General features: G+C 41.2%; 1 protein-coding gene across 1 annotated transcript in view; it reads left to right on the forward strand.

Annotated features, from left to right (window-relative positions):
- cerkl (ceramide kinase-like) overlaps positions 1-14,570 on the forward strand; it is a 388,098-nt gene that overhangs the window by 156,529 nt on the left and 216,999 nt on the right. The window contains 2 exon segments of the mRNA XM_037687069.1: positions 13,548-13,679; positions 14,256-14,319. Of these exon segments, the coding sequence (XP_037542997.1) occupies positions 13,548-13,679; positions 14,256-14,319 (196 nt within the window).

Consider the following 14,570-nt stretch of genomic DNA (forward strand, 5'->3'; position numbering starts at 1 on the left):
GACCCCCTCGGAGCATGAGAAGTGAGGAGCGTCCGCCGGGACCCCCTTGGAGCATGAGAAGTGTGGGATCCACCTCGGGGGCTGTGTGCAGCGTGGGATCCACCTCGGGGGCTGCGTGCAGCGTGGGATCCACCTCAGGGGCTGCGTGCAGCGTGGGATCCACCTCGGGGGCTGCGTGTAACGTGGGATCCACCTCGGGGGCTGCGTGCAGCGTGGGATCCACCTCAAAGCAGGAGAAGTGAGGAGCATCCGCGGGACCCCCTTGGAACAGGGGAAGTGAGGAGCGTCCGCCGGGACCCCCTCGGAGCAGCAACAGGATCTGGAGTAGACGTTTCTGAGTCTGTGGGCTCAGGACAGGTTGGGTGCTCACACAGCATGGATGATGCAGAGGCTGCAGAAGATGGAAAAACTACAGGGACTGTAGTAGGCATGGGAGCGACCACAGGGGCTGCAGCTGTGAGACCCTCAGGAGCAGGAACCGAGGAAGCGCCGGGGGTGTAGCTGGAGGCTCAGAGTCTCTAAAAGGACCCCGCAGCTTGTCTTCCAGGGACAGAGCAGTGAGAGTCGGGCTGCTTGCTGGGTCTTGGTTTGGTCTGGTCATTCTGTGACGATTTCTCGGCAGGAGACCCATTTGGTGCAGGCAGGAAGGCAAGACTCAAAAAATATAAATCAATAATTTATTATTTACAAAATATAGATGGCTGACGGGGTAGCAAACTTGCATAAATCATGGGACAGGACGCAGGACACGAGGAGCAAGACACGAGGAGCAGGACACGAGGAGCAGGACACGAGGAGCAGGACACGAGGAGCAGGACACGAGGAGCGTAACAGGCATCACCGTGAGACAATGACCAGACAATGAGGGACGCAGGCAAACAGACTTAAATACACACACCAGCGAGACTAACACAGAACACCTGTGAAACATCACAGGTGCAGACATCAGAGGGGGAGCAGACAAATATAGAACACTAGAGGGAGACAGAGACCAGGGAAAGCACAACTCCTACAATTACAAGGTTGAATAGAAAGTATTTTAACTAGAGTTGATGACAAACTGGAGTTGAAATATCAGTGGAAATGATCAGTGCCTATTCCTTTAAGTTGTGTCTAATGCCCCTTTTGTTCAGGCAGATAACTTTTACTTAAACGTGTTTACTGCAGTTAAAATGACACATTGGTTTTGCGTTTTGTTAAATAGAAACTTTCAAAAGTATAATCATTCCTCTTTCTTATTTTGCTTAATGACATTTAACTCTGCACGTCATCCCTGAAATTCTGACGCACAGAATCATAAGTCCAAGTGTGAACTGTGTCACAGACTAAACACAGTAAAAACTTGTATTATCTGCAGCATTGTTCATTAAAATGGCTCAACACTATTAATGTATTACAGAAAATATACATATGGTAGGCAGACTTAAAGATATGTAGACCATTGCATTAGGTAATACATTCAGCAAGTACTTTTACTTTTAATACTTTAAGTATTATAAAAACAAGTACTTATTTACTTTTACTTAAGTAAAAACGCTAATGTGGTACTTCTACTTTTACTAGAATACATTTTTGTCTGTTTATTTGTACTTTTACTTAAGTACAGTGTTTGAGTACTTTCTCCACCACTGCCTCTAACCCCATTCGGTCAAGGCAGATGGCTGCCCATCTTGAGCCTGGTTATGCCGGATGTTTTTTCCTGTCTAAATGGAATTGTTTCTTTCTACTGTTGCCAATGTGCTTCTCAGGATGGGAGATTATGACCAAGTGAATATTCAGTGCAATTTGTTGGCTCTCTTAGATTGATAACTTTTCTTAATTGGCATTTATTAATGTCTCCGTATATTGTTTTATTGCCCTTTTATATGTGAACATGCACACAGCTGTGTGTTACACATTAACTATTATGTCAGTAAACTTATGTGTATCCATAGTGACTGGATGAAAGCAGACTGCTCACCTCTCTTCCTCCCTTTTATATTTAGGATGGCTCTGTATTGGTTTGTCAAGAACCATACATTTATTTTAGCTTAGCACACATTCAATACTCAGTAGAAGTCAAATGTTTGTGCACCGTGTTTTAGTGCAAATCAAACAAGGAGGGGTGACTGATAATTTATCATATCAGAGGTGGAATATAAAGGTCTCCTTGCATTCATTATAATTCATTCTGCAGTGATTTTTTTTCCCCATCTACCAGCTTTCTGCTCAAAATAACGTATGGACTGAATGAAACCACAAACATTGTGATCTGTGGCAATTCTACTCTTTATCTTAACCATCCCTGTGTCGTGTCTTTTTTCAGTGTTTGGTCTTCTATTTACGTTATTTTTCATGTTTTTTTCTCTTGTGAAGTTTGGTTCAGTTTTTAGTGCTCGGTTTGTTTCATTGCCTCCCTGTGTTTTCTCCTTGCCACTCCTTTCCCCCAGTCAGTTCTGCTTCTCAGCTTCAGCTCCACCCAGTCTTCAGTTCCCAGTCATCATTAGGCTCAGGTGTTTCCACTTTGACTTCAAATCTTGTCCGTATCAGTATTGGCAGATACACAATAATTAATGTATTTATACAATAGTTTTAGGGTCTACACGATATATGATCAAAAGTTTAAAAAAGTCCAAATATACAATAGTTTTGGTCTTTTCGTGCACAAATGCCCTGATGCTGTTGAATGGATCAGTCTGCCTAATCAGGCCTAAAGGTGAAATTATACTATAACTAAACAGGTCTCACTTGTAAATGAGTCTTCGAGTCTCAGTGTGATTTATCTGTCTGAATAAAGGTTGAATGAATGAAACGACTAGTATTAGAGCTCCCAAAGACTTTTCTGACCACAAGATTGTTCCTGAACAGAGTAAAGAGAAACACTGCACTTCATGCTTATTCTACTGAGACTATGCTTATTCTTCTTTGCTGACCCTATACCAGGCACACACAGCTCCACAATAATCCAAAGCAAGCCTTAAATTATTCATAAACTTTATTAAAATTTTGGGAGTCTTGAACATATATTGTAATTAATTAACAAATATTTATTTTTGAAAAAGTATCGATCCAGACCTGCTTAAAAGTACTTATTTTCCACTGACAAGTTACTTTGTAATCCAAAATATCGTCACATCTTATAATATTTTGAAATAGTTTTGCATTGAACACAAAAGTATTTTCCAGTAATTTTTTCTCATGATTTTTAAACGAGTAAATGATTAAGCCTTTCAAGTTCATGACATTGACACCACCTTCAGATGAAGTCTCTGTTTTTGTCAACACCATTTGGCCTTATGTCCTCTGTCAGAAATTCAACACTCCTACTTGACAACATTGGGATTTTTTACCATGGTAACCCTTCAGTAGTACCATAGCAACATGCCACTGACTGAGGCTGGAAGATAATCTAATGTATATTTGACATCTTTAAGTCAATGTGTTCCTGAGAAACTTATCAGCAAATTGAATGAAATCTTCTCATATTACTTTGTTTTTAGGAGATAGCAAGAGCACAGCATCACTAGAGACACAGAAGCAGTAAGGCTTATTTAGACCTCATGGTAATCCCTTATACTTGTTTTCTGTAGTTGGTTTGTTCTCATCAAGGTCATTGGGAGATGGGAGCCTCTCCTAGAGGTCAAAGGATCAGAGATAGGCTGAACAGGTCACCAGTTAATTGCAGCCCAAACTATATTTTTCTTCTTTAATTAAATAGTAAGAAGAAGAAGACAAAGGAGAAGAAGACAAAGGAGATGGTTGTGGACTTCAGAAGGAACAAAAACACTGACACCCCCCCTGAACATAAGAGGATCTGCAGTGGATGTGGTCTCCAACTACAAGTACTTGGGTGTACACATGAATGACAACCTCAGCTGGAGCAACAACACCACCAGCCTGCTCAAGAAAGCTCATCAGAGACTCTACTTCCTCAGGCAGCTGAGGCGAGCTGGTCTGGGAAGCTCAGTCCTCACCTCCTTCTACAGGTGTGCAGTGGAGAGCAACCTGTGCTCCAGCATCAACGTGTGGCATGGAGGCTGCACAGCTGCAGAAAGAAAAGCTTTGCAGATAGTGGTGAAGGCTGCACAGAAGTCTGTTGGAGTCAGTCTCCCCACCATTACAGACATCTACACCTCTAGATGCAGGAAGAGGGCCACCTGTATCATGAAGGACCCCACTCACCCAGTACACACACTTTTTGCCCCACTCCCCTCAGGAAGGAGGTTGAGGAGCATTAAGTGTAGAATCACTAGACTGAGGAACAGCTTCTACCCTGAGGCTGTTAGACTCATGAATCTCTAACCAGAATAATCACTGTGAAAAAAATCACATCATGTTGCTGCTGATCTGTTTCAATGTTGATGTGTTCATGCGTGCTCATCTGCTCACACAGACTCATGTTCATGTTTGTGCTGATGTTCGACGTAATGTTTTTATGTTATGAGTGCTCAGTGTATATTTAGGTGATGTTTTTCTTAGTTCATATCTTAGATGTTATTACTGTTTTTCTTTTACATTTTATTGTTTGATGTAACTGGGACCCTGTGTACATAATTTCGCTCCACCACATGTACCACATGAGGTGCGAATGACAATAAAGAAACTCTGACTCTGACTCTCTGACTCTGATAAGTTTTAGTATAATGTCAACATATGGTACATATTTTAAACTCTTTAGGCAGATAGTGGAGTTGGGGACCAGGCTCCTCCAAAAGTTCTATGTTTCTGTCTGGACAATTAAAACAATGTTTCAGGCAGCAGAATTCAAGGATTCAAGGTTCTTTATTTGTCATACACACCACATGTGGTACATGTGGTGGAACAAAATTGTGTACACAGGGTCCCAGTTACATCCAACAAAAATATAAAATGTAAAAGGAAAACAGTAATAAACTCTAAGATGTGAACTAAGAAAAATGTTAACTAAAAATACACTAAGCACTAGTAGCATAAGAAACAATACGTCGAACAACATGAACATGAGTCTGTGTGAGCAGATGAGTATGAATGAACACAGCAACATGAAACAGATCAGCAGCAACATGATGTGATTTTTCACAGTGATTATTCTGGTTAGAGATTCATGAGTCTAACAGCTTCAGGGTAGAAGCTGTTCCTCAGTCTAGTGGTCAAGTCAGTCAAGTCAACTTTATTTATAGAGCACATTTAAAACAGAAGCTGTTATCAAAGTGCTTAACAACAACAACAACAATCAATGAGTAAATTAAAGAGAAAAATATATAAATATATATATAGAATACACTAATAATAATAACTGAAGAATTAATAAAAAGCATTTAAAACATAGCGTCACAGATTAAAAAACACTAGATCAATTTACACTGTATGAAATGCCTGCGAGAACAGATGTGTTTTAAGCAGGGATTTGAAGTGAGGAATGGAGGTGGCCTGCCTGATGTTGGGGGGCAGGTTGTTCCAGAGTTTTGGGCCCATGACTGAAAAAGCCTGATCTCCTCTGAGCTTCAGTCTTGTTTTTGGAACAGCCAAAAGCAGCTGATCGGATGATCTCAGGGCCCGAGAGGGAACGTAAGGTTCCAGAAGCTCAGAGAGGTAAAGGGGTGCGAGGCCATTTAGGTCGTTTTCACACCAGATAGTCCGGTAGACTCGGTTCGGGACCAATATTCATGACCTTTTGTTTACATTTGAGCTGGTGCGTTTGCATTCACACTTCACTGTGCAGCCGAACCAACCTGTTGAACCAACCTATTCCCCCGCTCGCCTGTGGGGGCGCTGCACCTAGAACTACTGAAAGAAACTACACAAAAACCTCTGAAGACACGTCTTCTTCTTCTTCTGTAAATAAAAATAAAAACGAAGTGGCATCAAGTTTTAGCAGTTTTAGGAGTTATATTTTGTCATTTTTCAAAAATGGTGTAGTGAACTAGGCCTCCGACCTCAACCTGTCTCTGAAGACCTTCAGGGGTGTTGGATTTGATATATTTTATATCTTTTTATATCTTTTGACAAGCCTTGACATTTCTCTGATGATGTGAAATGATACATTTTCTACAAGGTGTGTGCGTGTCTGAATTCAAGGGTTTGAACTATATTTACAGGCCTGCATAAATTCTAAAGTGTTTACTTCATGTTATATATAATCTCACAAGTGCTAAGGATACACACTGCTCACACATTGATTAACATAAATAACGCTAAATCACAACATTCATATACTTTATACTTAACATAGGTTGAGTATTTATGCCCTCACATTAATAATAGTTCAGACACACAGAAAACGTGTTTTAAAACTCTATACAGACGAAAGCCAGAGTAAGTGTCCTGCGTTCCAAAACAAAGCTCGTAAATCAACCCTTATCAGTAGCAGAATGAGCCGAAGGCTGTTTGCGGCCTTCGGAGGTTACCATGGAGATAAGATCTGCTCCTGAGTGGCTGAACATGGTGTCACTCGGACTATCAAGAGGGTTTGACATCCAATCACAAGTCTGTCTGAACCCGAAAGGGCGGGACATGAGAAATCTATAAATCTCGCTCAGACACAAAGTTTGGTTGAACAAACATCAGGCTGATTCACCAGGCAAGGTTCACTCTGACTTTGTTCCACAGACTGCATTCTGATTATATGTAATATCTGCATACTTTAACTTTGTCTCAATTAAATCTTTAATACTAAGGTGAAGTGCTCCTGAAATTCTGTGTTCGGGTCATTTTGAACACCCCAACCCTTCAGGGGACAGGAACTGTTATTTCATTGATTTGAATCCAGAAATACAAATTATTTCATCAAGAGACTATTTAATTGTATCCTGAATTAATCAATTGAAAGAACACTCTTCTTTTTTATATTATCATTACTATTTTACAATGTCTTGATAATCAAAAGTGTGTATAGTTCATACCATTTCTAAATGTTGAAGTGAACCACTCATTTAAATCAACTGTGAAACAGTATTAATGATTTTTAAACCTCAGCAGATTTTTGATCATACAGTTAAATGCCTATTTACGAAGTAAGTGTGCATTTAGTGATGTCGGTCGAAAGTCAGAGACAAACAGAGACGAGTTATTAGAACGAAGTGTCTTGTTTTTAAAACTAGCAGACAGTAAATAACTTCAACTGGTACCTGCATTTGTCCCACTTCGTCATAATATTTCTCTGTCTGTACTAACCGTTCGTAAACATTCCTGCTGTCTCTTGACTTCTAGTGACCTTCTTGACATCACTAGAACCACCCCCCTGCTGGTTGTTTCAACCAATCAGGAAGTACCACGTAACAGGAAGTGTATACCCTTTTAAAAGGAACACTTCGTGGAACTATTCAGGTCGGTCCTGGAACTAAGTTCGGTCCTGGAACTCAGTTCAGTCCTGAAGTGCAGTCCTGGAGTTCAGTGCTGGAACTCAGTCGGCGTCTTAAGTCTTCGGGCTAAGTCTTCAGTCTTAGTCTTCACGAGTCTTAGTCTCATCTAAGTCTTGCTGGAACTTTCAGTCAGAGATGAGTCTCACTTAAGCAGCGGATGGATGGGACCATGTGCCAAGGGGTCCCTCCATTTAGCGGAGTCACCGCTCGCATCGCTGTGCACTCAACCCGAGCAGTAAATGCTCCACTTCTAAGGAAGCTTATTCGATGGAACCGAGTACCTCATGAGTATATGCATTTATTCTAAAGATTCCCAGCTACTTTAACCGGAGATGCTGTAAAGGGATCGTACTAATGGACTTCTGTTCCGGAGTGGAGGTATCCCCCATCTAAGGTAATAAAGTCGCTGCACGTCCTGAAGTTTACCGGAAAGCTGAGCGGGATGTCGGAGGAAGGGTGCAAAGTTCTGGTTTCACACATAGCTTCCATCTAAACCTCCTTTTAAATCTTTAAACTTCTATTCTCCTTCTCTTTAACTTTTCTATTCGCCAGTAAATCAAACGAGATGCCTTCAGAGGTGAATCGGCCTCGATTAGTAATGTTCTGTTGTCTTGTTAGTAAAGCGTGCCAAGTTTATTAATCAGAAACAGATCAGCAAATCAATGTGTACATGTTTTGATGTTAAATTTTGATTCTGTTAAATAAATGACCGCATTTATTCTGATGGGTCAAAGATAAAATGGCATCTCATGTCACTGATTAAACAATCCACTCACAGTTATCTCGGTCACATGGCAGAAATTTAACTTGAAAAAGAAAAGAATCCGTTGTAATTAAACAATTAATATTCTTTGTGCTTGAACTAGCTTTAAGAATAATTAATTAGTAGTGTGTCCCCAGCAAAGCTGTCCTGACATACAGCATAATCTGACATACTACAATGGACTTAGCATGAGCAGAAGATGAGACAGAAGACCATGGAGAATATTGTTTTTCCACACAAGGCAGCTGACGGCTCCATATATAAGGTAAGAGAAATGCGTGTTTGTTTACCCTGCGGAGCGGGGCTCGGTCTGTTTACATTCACACTGTACTCGAACTGCGCTGGATTTCACTTCTACCGGACCGAGACCTAGGTTTTAGCCCGGGCCAGAGTTCGCCTTTTTGTTCTGTGACAGAGTTCGATGGTGCGTTCACCTCCCCAAACGAACCAGACTTTCTAGGAAAACGAGCTAGAGTTCGATTAAAGTGGACTAAACAGGGCTAGTGTGAATGCACCCTTAGGCATTTGAAGGTCAACAGAAGAATTTTAAAAACTATCCTCGTACGAACAGGGAGCCAGTGAAGGGAGGACAGAACTGGTGTAATATGTTCAGACCTACGAGTTCTGGTTAAAAGCCAAGCAGCAGCATTCTGGACGAGCTGAAGACGTGAAATGGAGGCCTGGCTGATCCCAGCATACAGTGCGTTACAATAGTCCAATCAGGTCGTGACAAAGGTGTGGACTAGTTTCTCAAGGTCGGGTCTGGACAACACTGGCTTTTCTGCAGAACAGAGTTGATTTGTTTGTCAAACTTGAAGTCAGAGTCTAAAACCATCCCGAGATTTTTACCAGACCGCTTCAGATATGGCTGAAGAGAGTCCAGGTTGATAGGATCAGTGGTAGCAGTTGAGCTAGGGCTAAAAACAATGACTTCAGTCTTGTCATTGTTAAAACTTAAGAAATTTGAAGCCATCCAGGCCTTAATGTCATCCAGACATTTTAACAGAGGGTGAATGGAGCAAACACTTGCTGGTTTCACAGGCAGGTAGATCTGGTAGTCATCAGCATAGCAATGGAATGAAAGACCATGTTTCCTCAGGATGGACCCCAGTGGGAGCAAATAAAGTGAGAACAGAAGGGGTCCAAGAATCGAACCCTGTGGGACCCCACAAGAAAGAGGTAATGAGGCAGATATATTATTACCAACCTTGACACAGAAACTCCTGCCACTCAGGTATGAGCGGAACCATTCTAGTGCAGCACCTGTGATCTCAACCCACTGTTCCAGCCGTGATATAAGGATGCTGTGGTCAACAGTATCAAAAGCAGCAGTAAGGTCCAGGAGTACAAGTACCACAAATTGACCAGAATCGTTTGATATCATAATGTCGTTACAAACCCTTACTAATGCTGTTTCAGTGCTGTGGAGTTGCTTAAAACCAGATTGCAAAATTTTGAAGATTGTGTTCTCATTCAAAAACTTGTTTAATTGAATGAAAACTATTTTCTCCAGGATTTTGGACAGGAAGGGAAGTTTAGAGATTGGTCTGAAATTTGAGCAAGTCGAAGGGTCAAGTCCAGGTTTCTTAATTAACGGATGAACTACTGCATGTTTGAAAACATCGGGAACCACACTTGTCACAATACTACTATTTACAATAGTAAGAACAAAGGGTCCAATCGTGGGTAGAACTTGTTTGAAAAACGACGCAGGAATGAGGTCAGCAGGGGAACCGGAGGGTTTCATCTGACCAACGACTTTGTTTAGAAATGGGAGTGAAATGGGTTCAAACTGTTTGAAGACAGCTGAGCAAGGGACAAAGACAGAGGGGTCAGTTGTGGACTGGAGGATGGATGACCTAATCACCTCTACCTTATCAGCAAAGTATCTGGTAAAGTCGTTGCAGATGTCAACGGAGGCCTCCATGCTGGCAGACCGAGGCACGTTTAAAATGGAAATTACGGTATTAAAAAGAACACGGGGATTATGACTGTTTGAAGCAATGATTTGGGATTTGATTAGTGGTTCTACACTTAATGCTTCTCAGTCTCCTGCCTGAGGGGAGCAGGGCAAAAAGTGTGTGTGCTTGGTGAGTGGGGTCCTTCATGATACATGTGGCCTGTTTCCTGCATCAGAATGGTGTAGTGGTTAATACTGTTGCCTCCCAGCAATGTGGTCCTTTTCTAAGTATTGGTGTTTTCCTTTAGGTATTGGGCTTGCACGTTCTCCCATCACCCATTTAATCTTAGCACCTTCCTGCCATCATAACTCCTTTATCAGACTTCTTGGGCAAATAACTGTTGTATCTTTTATCTACAAGAAATATGTATTATCTGAGAATAGACATTCAGAGTAGAGTAGAAATCCAGTTTCTATTTCAATTTTCTCTCATCAACTACAGAAATATTGTGCAGCATTTCTGTTACAGCAGTGGGCTTCTTGCATCTTTAGGAGGCCTGTGGAGGTGTTGGGTGGATCCTTACGAGATCTCTGGAGAACCTGGTCAGAACTAAGGAGTGAAGACAGGAGGTGCACTTTGTGTATGAATGTGGTGTCATTAGCAGTGCAAGGTCATGACCTATTGGGAGCAGATTAGTCATGAGCTGGATAATGGAGCTGGTGTGTGTATCGATCTGAGCTGGTCTCTAGGGATTCATAATGCAGTTCCTAAATCTGCCTAATGATGAACTGCACTGTGTGTGAGTTGGGGGGGGGGGGGGGGGGTCCCTGTGTATCAATTTTATACACAGATGCTGATTTTATACAAACATTAGAGAAGTACAGTACACTCTGGCTTCTTCATCCTCTGTCCTCACTCCAACTACATCCATGTCCTCTATCCATATATCTCCTTTTTTTTTTTTTCTGGTAGCTGCATTTCTAACATCCTTCTACAAATATACCCACCGTCCCTCCTCTGGACATGTTCAAACCATCTCAGTCTGACCCCTCTAACTTTATCTCCCAGTTGTTCAACCTGTGCTGTACCTCTGATGATCTCATTCCTAATCTTATCCATCCTTGTCACTCCTAAGAAGAACCTCAACATCTTCATTTCTGCCGTTTCCAGTTCTTTCTCCCGTCTTTTTGTCAGTGCCACTGTCTCCAGACCATACAACATAGCTGGTCTCACCACTGTCTAATAAACAAGAACTTGAAGTACTTGAAGTCCTACACCTTTGTGACCTCTGCTCCTTGTAGCCTCACTGTTCCACCGGCCTCCCTCTCATTCACGCATGTACTCTGTCTTACTACGACTGACTTTCATTCCTCTTTTTTCAAGTGCATACCACCACCTCTCCAAGTTCTCTTCCACCTGTTCTCCTCACAGATAATTTATCGAGTTTATACAGTAAAAATAATGCACATACAGTACCTATATAAATGATACATAAAAACAAAGTAAAAACTTTTTTTTTATTGTTGCTACAATTGTCTTACAATTGTAAATGTTGGGTAAAACTAGAGCTACAGGATGGATGCGATTACACTGGTTCATCTTGTTGTCTTGTGTAGTGAGATAGGTCGGTTAGCTTCGTTTAGCTTCGGAGCTCCACTACACGTTATAATATCTGGACTAGTTCAAGTACCTGATATTATACTTAATTTAAACAGGTTCTCTCTTTTTCGAGCTACTTGACAGATATGTGACAGAGATACTGTGTGGGAGATGGTTTAATCAGTGACGTGAGACGTTAAGTTTCTTTGACCCATCAAAATGAATGCGGTCATTTATTAACAGAATCAAAGTTTAACATCAAACATTGTACACGTGATTATTCTGATTGTACGCGATAACACAGCTTAATTAATACAACAGACATTTATGAAAATATCTGGATGATTTACTGGCAAGATAGAAGAGTTTTAAAGATGGGAAATGAGGGAGTTTAGATGGAGAGAAAAGATGTGTGAGGGAAAATGTGTCGACGAAGAACGGCACCCTCCTTTTGAACCCAGCTCTACCTCGGTACACTTCGGTAGTGGAAATCGACTCTTTACCTTGTAGAAGATGTCTCCACTGGTACGGAGTTCCATTTAACGCTACCTTTCCAGCGTCTCCGTAGGAACAGCTGAGAATCGTCCGAAGTAGTGACGGTACTTCGTTCAACACCACGCTCACCTCACGGGTGGACTCACATGAGCTGTGAGTCCGTCAGAGGTTCCACTCAGATGTGGAAGATTCCATAATCCCCACGAGACTCGGAAGAACTTCGGATCATGTCTGCAACTTCTTGTTCTCTCCAGCAACTTTTCTGTTCGGTTCTGCTCTCCGAACTGAACTGCACTCTTGGAACTAGGAAGTGTCGACATTTAAAGAGTTCTGTTTCCGGTTCATTTGGGAAGTCCTGATTGGCTGAAAGAGCCAATCAGGGGTGTGGTTTTAGTGACGTAAGAGGTCACTAGAAGTCAGAAAAACAGTGAGATGTTTTGGAACAGACAGAAAAATGTTTTTGAAACAGACAGAGAAATGTTTAGGCGAGATGGGAGGAAACAGGTGCCAGCTTCTCTATTTACGTCTGAGAGGATTTAAAAACATGACAGTTCGTTCCAATAAACTTGTTTGCGTTTGTCTCCGACTTTTGACCGACATCACAACTTGCTCGTTTCAGACAGAAGATCAAGAAAATGAATAATTACTCTGTAACAGACATTAACTAGATTTCTACTTTGAATGAGGATTAAAAATCATTAATACTGTTTCACAGTTGATTTAAAATGAGTAGTTCACTTCAACATTTAAAAATGATTTGAACTAAATACACTTTTGATTATCAAGACATTTGTAAAATAGTAATGATAATAAAAAAGAGAGTGTTCTTTCAATTGATCAGTGCAGGACACTTAGAAAGTCTCTGGATGAACTTAATTTTGTGTTTCTGGACTCAAATCAATGAAATGACAGTTCCTGTCCCAGGAAGGCCCTCAGGGCCAGATTTGACCTGAGGCTTAGTTCACTACACTTGTGTTTACAATGTTCGTCTTGGTAATCTGATCACAGGTGGATAGCTCCACAAACTACCATTCACAGTCTGCACAGAAAGTGTCTTAACTTGTATCATATTGCTTGTGATTTAGGCATCACTCATTCCATAGACAACTGTACAATTTGTATGCTAGCATTTGTTGATCTTTTATTTGCCTCAGTATCTCTTGTTGTGCAAGAGTATAGTCAAGGAAAACAAACAAATCATTCTGGATTATGTATTCTTCATAAATCAGGAAAGGACACAGTTTAAGGTCTATATGTTTGTCAGTAGAAAACAAGTTTGTTCATGTATTCACACCTTTATCTTGACCTGTCGTATGTCCACAGGTTTATTGGCTGTGTCCCTGTGATCTAGACTCTGCAGTGTTGCCTGCTAAAGTTATAATTTTACTACCGAAATAATTGTTGAGCTTATTTGAACACTGTTGACACATCCTGATGCCAACTGTTCATGGGTGTTTTGTGTGTACCCAGGGTTTAGCAGTCGTCCAAGGTACCTGAAGGTGTTCATCAACCCCAGCAGCCACAAGAAGGAGGCCATTCATATCTACAGGGAACACGTGGCTCCTCTTTTTAAGAAAGCTGAAATTCGCACCGACATCACTGGTTTGCTCATACACCTGTTTATTTACCAAAAACAAACAAAAAAAATCCACTGGTAAATTGTTTTAATTAGTTTTTGTCATCTGTGTTGTTTAAAGATGGTACAACCACAGTAAAGCCTTACTCTCTTTTTATGTAAAAAAAATTAATGTGGAAATCTGTGCGTGTGTGCTTGCATGTTCAGGTCCAAAGGTCAGAGCTAATGGCAGTTTTTAGTCGCTAGGTAACATGATACAAGGGGCGGAGCTTAGCCCATCTGTTGTGACAGAGGGACATGACTTCCTGTCTTCTCCTCTCCTCTTCTGTGATTTCTCTTCTTCTCTTTTCTGTTTTCTACCCTCACCTCCTTTCTCATGATTACTCTTCTCCTCTCCCTCCTCTCAGCAGATGGTGTGATATCCGTTGTCCCACTTTTTTTTGGCTGCTATCAAACATGCTTGTGTTCCTCTGACCACACACATGCATGAACACTTATTGTCCAGCTCAGTGTCTCTCCATCTGCTTACCTCTCCCTTCCCCCTTTTTCTCTCTCTCTATCTTTAATTGTCTTTCCTTCTGTCTGTCTGTTTGTCTTTCCAGTGACTGAGAGGAAGGGTCATTCTCTCTCAGTGTTGAAGGAATGCAAACTTGATGAATATGATGGGTTAGTTCTCTATAATTTCTTATTTTTTCTTTGTTTAAATGATCATTGGTTTGCAACTGAAGTATTCTTTTAAAATATAACTTTTTTGCCATAATTTATCATGGAAAGACATACAAAAATAAATATATAATATTTGGGGTTTTATTCATCAATGTACATTAAATTATATGTGGATAATCAATACTACTGAATTTTACATGCACGGTGTGTGTGTGTGTGGGGGGGGGGGGGGGGGGGGGTGGGTGGGGGGG

Source organism: Nematolebias whitei, chromosome 13 (genome assembly GCF_014905685.2).
Source record: "Nematolebias whitei isolate Nwh7 chromosome 13, NemWhi1, whole genome shotgun sequence".
Taxonomy (NCBI): Eukaryota; Metazoa; Chordata; class Actinopteri; order Cyprinodontiformes; family Rivulidae; genus Nematolebias; species Nematolebias whitei.